We start from the raw sequence: 7,313 nt of genomic DNA, 5'->3' as shown, positions 1-7,313 counted from the left end.
AAAACGAATTTGTCAACAGTGTTCCTCTAAGGGCATTTCCGGTGTTGGAACGTTCGCACTGTCGACATTCAGGTTTTTCACGGGACAGGGCACGAGAACGGTCTCGACAAGCGGGTGTACGTTGACTTCCTCAAAGGACAGAAATGTAACTGGAAGCTGCTTTCTTCTGTACGAAACTCGCTAGTCAGCCCATCAGAGACCGCTGGTCTGGCAGCTGCAGAAAAATCAACCTAAACAAAACGTGTCTGCCGCCTGCTATCAGCGGGTTACCATTGCACCCAGACTGGCTTTTTCTCACCACTAAGTCGGTCGCACTAGGGAAGGACCCAAGGCAGGTACATATTCAAACCTTGTCTGCGCATGCGTATTTCAGATAAAAGAACAGCCTGAAACAAAAAACACTGCCACCCTAGATCCCCGTGAGGATCCAGAAGATTCCGCATGTCCCATTTCTTGTCGAGTCGTTGATGGAGCGTAGCCGCCTCTGTCAGTCTGCGGATTTCTTGCGCCTTTGTCGATGTTCATTACCTCATGGCGCACCAGACGCGTTTCTCTCGTCATGGAAAACACCGTGAGTTTAATGTTCACTGCTGACTCAAGGCTCTGCTCAGGCACTACCTCACACTTATGCGGAACTTGTCACTATTCAAATCACAGCAAAGGCGCAAACATCCTTACCGTCTCTTTCCAGAGGCCGTCGGCCACACCGGTGACAGTGAACCAAGGCGCAGATGTAGGAAGAATGGGGTAACCATCTCCAAACGGAGAAGCCCCGCTACTCCCCTCCTCGGCGATTAGGCTTGGTCGCTTCCCGTCACGTAGTACGCGTTTACAGGAGACGCTAAATTAGAAGTATGTGAAGGTGCAAGGCGATAACGGTCATAACAGTAACGGTTACGGTGTTATTGAGAAGTCGTGTCCTCCCAGATACTCCTCCTCGTTAGGCGTTTCAAGAAGCAAGCCTGAATATCTCAGCCTGTACGCAGGGAGTCACAATTTCAGAGCGCTCGACCCCCTCGTTGCGTAACCGAAACTATAGTGTCACTCTACTTGCCGGAAACAGAAGTGTAGGTGTTCTAACTCGAAACAACAGTGTAAATGTTCTCAGTTTTCAGTAGCCTTTTGTCGTGAGAAGTGCCATGAAACCGCGCCCCTCTGCTCAATTAGTACAGGCGAACAAAATTGCAAAACGAAATTCTGAACTCGAGGGTGTAGCGGCAGCGACATGTTTGCTGGTGGACTGAATAGAACCAGTAAGCAAAGAGTGAACATACATGGTTCCGCACGAAGTGTCGACAGTTCTGTCTACATTTCTTCAGCATGCGGTTTTCTGCCTTCTGCGTAGATGTTCTCATAGTCTGCTGCTGAAAAGGTGGTGAGTAGGATACGCTTACGACTTGCTACTGGAACGGTCAAGGTCTAGCGTACGCAGAGCTTGCATGCATGTTTGGTAATCCCAAAACTATTTGAGTGTCGACAGCCGGCACGGTCACGCAGTCCACTATTTCAAGAGCGTGTTGGTCCGTCGACACCGCGAAGCACGGAGGGGTGTGTGCGTATGAAGTTATTCCGAATTACTTTTTAGTACAGCGGATTCTCCACTGCCGTCAGAACTGTCTAGCCTTCAGGTGTGACAAAACGCGCGGCCACGGTGAAACCCGCATTGGTGTTTGTAGAAACAGCAAACGGTGTTAATCTAAGCCGATGCTCGGCAACGCCTCGACGAGAGGCGAGTGTTTTGCCCGGTGGCTTTCGGCCGCACTGCCCGGGGGACGCGTGCGACGATTTTCGATCGGAATTGTAAAAAAATCAAAGAGTTCCCGTAGTGTTTCGAGAACGCATGTACATTTATGTAGAAACCATAGCAGGTGCCCGTAAGACAAGAAAGTCACCGAGAAAACCATTATTCCTGCGCGGAAGAGCCGGGAGGCTTTTTACCTCAGCAGAGAGGCACCCAGCACTGAACACCCTGAAGTCAGAGGTCGACTTCTGACTCGCGTCGTCCCGAGACTGTCCCTCTCCCGCTTCGGCGAGGCGTGCGGTACAGCGGTCTTTCAGCTGCTCTTGGCAGTCTAAGCAACTGAAACGCGCTTTCTCGTTCCACTTTCGCCGTTCTGTGCCCCGCGGCACTGCTTCCCATCCCATCTTTCATGTGGAGCGCATTTGTTTCGATCCCCCATCCAGGTTACCCGAACAACGCGCATTTCTGTCCCTGTGCTACGGTTTGTGTCTACTGGTAGTTGGGGTTCACAACACCCATTTCGACCTCGCGCGAGACCTGCTGTTGCAGCTGGGAATAGTCGTACTGAGTGGGGATCTCCATGCCGCCTTCCGGTTGGGCGACGTAGTTGCCCATGCTGCCCATCCGGCCCAGAGCGTCCGGGGACAGTCCAGTCTGAAGAGGCTGGTAAACGGCGCCGGGAGCGCTTCCGATCGTCTGGTTCGTGCCGTAGTAGCCAGTGCCAGTGGGCGACGCGCATGTCGCAGCTTGCTGCGAGCCCTCAGTGGGCATGATGTCCGTGTTGATGTCGCGGCAGTGGAGCTCGGGGGACCATTTGTCCAGCAGCGGCTCGAACAGGTACGCCCAGTAGCAGGCAGTCGCGTACGCGCCAGCCACGGTCAGGAGCATGAAGACAGCGCCGAAGCCCGCGAAGACCATGAGGATCACTGAAAAACACAGTGCACGACACCGCAGTTGTAAAGACGATGGTCTTTATAACAAGGAGCGGGGAGTGGAACGAGGTTGTTAGGGTGACGGGGGGAGCAAGGGGGGGGGAGGGGGGGGTGTGCGGTTCAGGTTCCATGGGGAGGGGAAGAGGCAAAGTCATTTCGTGTGGACTTACTGAGAACTCCGGAGAGGGAGAAGAGGCCAAACATGCCCCAGGCGAGCTCCTCGTATGTGCCCTCATCGTGGTAGACCTCCATGTAGAAAAAGGCCCAGCCGTAGGATAGGAGGGAGAGACCGTCCAAGACGTTGCTGACGGTGAAGAGGATCCACTCCGACTTCGACACGTTGAACTTGGTCCACCAGACAACGGACAGGTAGTTGTACAGGTAGAGGTACTGGACGAGGCGGAGCATGGCGGCCAAGCCGTCCAACGTCACCGCGGCAGACAGGATCTTCGAGCCAGTTCGGAATCCCTTGGTCCACCTGGTTCACAAAAGCAGAGAGAAAGGAAGGCTAAAATGTGCAGGTGAAACGAAGCGGCGTCGCGGGTTTCAACGGGCGCGGCTTGCCTCTTCTTCCCAAAATTCGAGGGCCTGTGGGAAGTGAGGTGTGAACTGCGACCGCGTGGTGTAGTGCTTTTGTGAAAGTACGAGAAGTCGGGAGAAGCAAACGAATGCATTGTCCCGTGGTTGTTTTTGGAAACTCACTTGGAGTCATCAGCAACGAAGGCCTGGAAGAGCGCAAGGAAGAGCGTGCCGATGAGGTAGATAGTCATGAGGACAACCATGGACAAGTGGAAGCCGTTTGACATGTCTGGGTAGGCGTGGAAGGTGAAGACCCAGCGACCGCCGAAGGCGAGGAAGAAGATGCACATGAGAGCCATCGACACGGACTTGAGAGACAGCGAAAAGCGGAGGAGCTTGGTGGTGAGGAAGTGGATGATCGGGGTATGTTCTTCACCACGCGGACTCGGCTCTGCATCTTCGTCAACGAACACGGCTGGAGCAGCTCCTCCCATCGTGCTGCTCATCGTATGATGGCCCACCATGTAGCCGGTACCCTGACGACTGCTCATGCTCAGTTGGTTCTGAGCCAGCAGGGTCTCATCCCCTTCGACGCCGAGGGAATACATCTTGACGAAAAGAAAAGTCGAAGGCGGGGAAGGCTCAAGACACACGCACCGCGAGACAGACGAAGTCGGGGAAGCCGAAAAGGACGCGGTCCCGGTCAGTTTCGAGAGCGTGCACAAAAGGAAATGTGTGTTTGTTCAACGACGAACAGGGCCCCAACGCACGTAGTCGTCTGACGTGTTTCAGGAACGTTGCTTTCTTCCTACGGCACAAGCGAGCTGGCTGGCGGACGGAGGGGCGTTCATTCGACAACACTCTCTCTTGGTAGAAATAAAACGCGCCGCGCAGACAAACAGCAAGAAGATGACCGATTTCTGAGACAAGACAACTCCAAAGAACACAGAAAAGAAAATCACACGCAGCCGCCCCGAGCAGACTGCCAGACGCCCGCAAATGGCTCGTCCTTCGCGTGTTTCTACTTTGCCTGCAGAGACCCTCGTCGCGAAGCCGCCGGCGGACCACCGTGCACGGTATGGGGAAAGAGGCTGGGGCCGCGCTGGGTTGAGCTTTGCGATTTCAGGCTGCCGAAAAAACGCTGCCTCCGCCTGTGGACGGTCTGCTGCAAGTAGGATACAAACGGCTGTACAGAAGAACGTGCCGGTCTCAAACGATTTCTTCAGAAATAACAACGAAGATGTGAACTTTCAGACGACGCTTTCCAAAAGGAGTGGTGGAAACGTCAATGGCGGAACAAGTGGTTGGAAAGCTGTTACCGCTTGCTGCGGAGGGACCCAACACAGAAGGAACCGGACGGCAGACGACACGGACAGCGGCCGTCCACGCGAAGCGGGAGGACGCGCGCGAGGCAACAGGCCAGCCCCTCTCGTTCACACAAATTACCACCTCGCCTGACCAGCTCGCTAAAAAGAACACGAAGTGAGAGCGACAGAAAAGAGATACAGCTGCGGTGTACAGACAGTCCAGCCATTTCGCTGTTTTGAACTTATTGTCACGAGTCCGGTGCCGCGCCTGCGAGGGCGTACAGAAACTGCACATTCTGGGTGAGTGTCTTCGCTCAGGCTTGTTTTGAGTCAGCCGCAAACGTGGCAACGAAGTCGCCAAGGATTGTTAGCAGATAAACCGTCTCCACATGCCTCAGTAGACACACATGCTCGAAAAGGTTTGAACTGTCCGTACTGAAACCGTCCATGAGAAATTACGGCGCTCCTGAGCGCGATGCCGACCGACATCAGGAAGAACGCAGCGTAACCACGAGAGACTGAGTCGTATTTGCACATCCAGGGTAAACCCTAACTTTCGTGCTCGCTCACAAGGACGCACGACTGTCATTCAGAGACCTGCCAACGCATTTCACATTAGAATTGTTCCTTGAGGGGAGTGTGCTACCGCGGGTGGCGATGTGAATTTTTGTAGGGACGCAAATACGGACAGTAGAGGAGCCGGTGCCTTTGGACAAAGTGCGTGTGTATCGATTGGTATAAAAACTAGGACGGTGCAGTGGAATGAGGCAGAAACACTGCGTCTTCGTGGAGGACTGCGCATGTTCCAGATGAATGCACAGGCAAGTGGTAGCATATGTAAAACAGTCTCCAGCTCAGTCTGTGCTAGTGGGGATTACTTTTCGGAAGAGTGGGAAAACTGTAGGTCCGTTAAAAAAGGTCAGGTCCAAGTGTGTAGAACTGGCTTACCGTATCTGAACGAGGCGGGTGTTTCGATGCGGGTGTCCGAAGAAAGGAAACTGGCTGTCGCTCTTCAGCTCCATTGTTCGACGCGACAGCGGCCTTCCGGCCCAGCGAAGTAGTACAGCCTCAGCCGTGGAACAGGCTAGAGAGAAAGCGAGCGATGGGTGAAGCTAAGATCCGACATCTGCTGTTTGCCTAGGCACCCGTGGGTGAGGCTCACCATGCAATAGAGGATTCCATGTCGGCTAGCAGTGCTCAAAGTGCGGGAGATCCACAAGCTTTCGGTTGCGTGAATGGGGCACACAGACGAAGTACTAAAATTACTGACCGCTTTATGCGGCCAGGAAGGGAATGAAATAATGAAGGTAGCTAGCGAGCGCTTTATGGTACCAGTGTAGGAGTTGCAAGGAAAAGGGTCATGTTTTCCCTTCTCAAGCACACTGAGATACTAGTTCGCTGTGCGTTAGTTTGGGCATTCACGCTTAGGAGCGTGCATTCAGTGGCTTGCACCAAAATGCCGCGGCAACTCAACAGAAAGTGCGAGTGTCAGCGCTGACGTTTCTGGGTTGGTTTCTCATTGTAAGAGTTTACTGGGGTTCGCCAAGCCATGCCAGATGGGGCAGAACGCGTCACCTCTCGACTGCGTCAACTTAGGTTCACATACAGCTCCAATTTGTTTTGTTCTACGCAGCTCAAGGACATGACAGTATCTCCTGTGTTGCTGACTAGGAATGGACGAATCCCAGTGTCGATGTTGGTGACTCTTACGGAACAGCAGATGCAGGTGACGCCTTCAATAGTACGACGGATCTGGCAGTCTTATGGTGACACCTCGCTAACACAGATCGCATTACTTCTCTGTATAACAGAAGAAGAACAACCTTGTAGGTGTGGTAGGTGTTTTTCTGCCTCCTGGACTTACAAGGCGGTTTTGATCGGATGGTGAACTCCCCTTCCATCAAGCCACCACGCCTAGGGTCCTCTGGATTTGAGTTGTCGCTTTAAACGCGAATCAGGTGACAAGCCCATCTGCAAAGCTTTCGGTCCAAACGTCTGTTTTCCATATTTATCGCCCAGTCTTTACATTACACCAGACAGACCCTTCGTCTTGAGGAGCAAGCCACAGAGTGAAAAGTCTCAATGTGACAACTCAAGTTGCAGTCGCTCGGCACGGCTGTGAAAGTCAGTGGACGGCAGGCCACTGCATCGATGTTGACAACCAAGATGAAATGCTGCCTCAACGTAGGGATTCAAAATATTCTGTCATTTGGAATGGTTTTGGTTCGTTCGTTTCACGCTTCACGTTATCCCTGAAACAGAAACCTACTCGTCGTAGGTTTTCGAATTTGCGTCGCTCTCGACAAACTGATAGACGCTGACACTCTTACTATCGCCTACAGTGTGAACCAAAGCTAAAAAATGCTTCATATTCGCCCCCAAAATAACTGTCGCTGCAACAGCGTCCGCAGAGACGGCAGACAAACCGGGAAAGCGTCAGTTGGGGGAAGCTGGAGTGACTTAAGCTGTCCGGTGTGACAGTTCATACAAACGTCGGAATCTTCGTAATTCACTTTTATCTCACCAGGATGGAAGCAGTGGAACAGAGAACTTATTTTTACCCCCCAAAGTCGACTTAGTGGAGCACACCAGAGAGATATGCCATCCTGAGGCTTACCCGCGGAGCCGAATCCCTAGAGCCGAATGTTTAGTTTACTGGAATCAGATGGCGTATCTTTTTCACGGACTCCTGTGTGAAAGTGTTAATTTGGTAAACACAGACATTCTTGATTTAAACTAGTAGTCTGTTGGAGCACATGGATCCACTCGATAGTGGCTACTAGAGGATAGTTGTCATAATACTGCGCTTTTCTA

At 52.6% G+C, this 7,313-nt stretch overlaps 1 protein-coding gene across 1 annotated transcript; it reads right to left on the bottom strand.

The window, feature by feature from the left end:
- Positions 1-1,740: 1,740 nt before the first annotated feature.
- On the bottom strand, positions 1,741-4,483 carry TGME49_219270 (multi-pass transmembrane protein). Its single transcript, XM_002370650.2, has 3 exons — positions 3,376-4,483; positions 2,844-3,151; positions 1,741-2,667 (listed from the first exon to the last, which is right to left on the bottom strand). Exons 1-3 carry the CDS (start codon positions 3,798-3,800, stop codon positions 2,231-2,233), a joined length of 1,170 nt encoding a protein of 389 aa, XP_002370691.1. The 5' UTR covers positions 3,801-4,483; the 3' UTR covers positions 1,741-2,230.
- Between the last annotated feature and the right edge of the window lie 2,830 nt (positions 4,484-7,313).

The sequence above is a fragment of the Toxoplasma gondii genome, chromosome XII, assembly GCF_000006565.2.
Source record: "Toxoplasma gondii ME49 chromosome XII, whole genome shotgun sequence".
NCBI lineage: Eukaryota > Apicomplexa > Conoidasida > Eucoccidiorida > Sarcocystidae > Toxoplasma > Toxoplasma gondii.
The sequence above is the reverse complement of the archived record's forward strand: the minus strand, read 5'-3'. Positions and strand labels throughout refer to the sequence as shown.

What these genes read in the sequence shown, in the direction of transcription:
- TGME49_219270 (XM_002370650.2), bottom strand. Translation starts at nt 3,800, where the DNA reads ATGTATTCCCTCGGCGTCGAAGGGGATGAGACCCTGCTGGCTCAGAAC. An exon ending in TTCGTTGCTGATGACTCCAA is followed by an intron (nt 3,152 to 3,375) that starts GTGAGTTTCCAA and finishes TTTGTGAACCAG; the next exon opens with GTGGACCAAGGGATTCCGAA. An exon ending in CTCCCTCTCCGGAGTTCTCA is followed by an intron (nt 2,668 to 2,843) that starts GTAAGTCCACAC and finishes TGTGTTTTTCAG; the next exon opens with TGATCCTCATGGTCTTCGCG.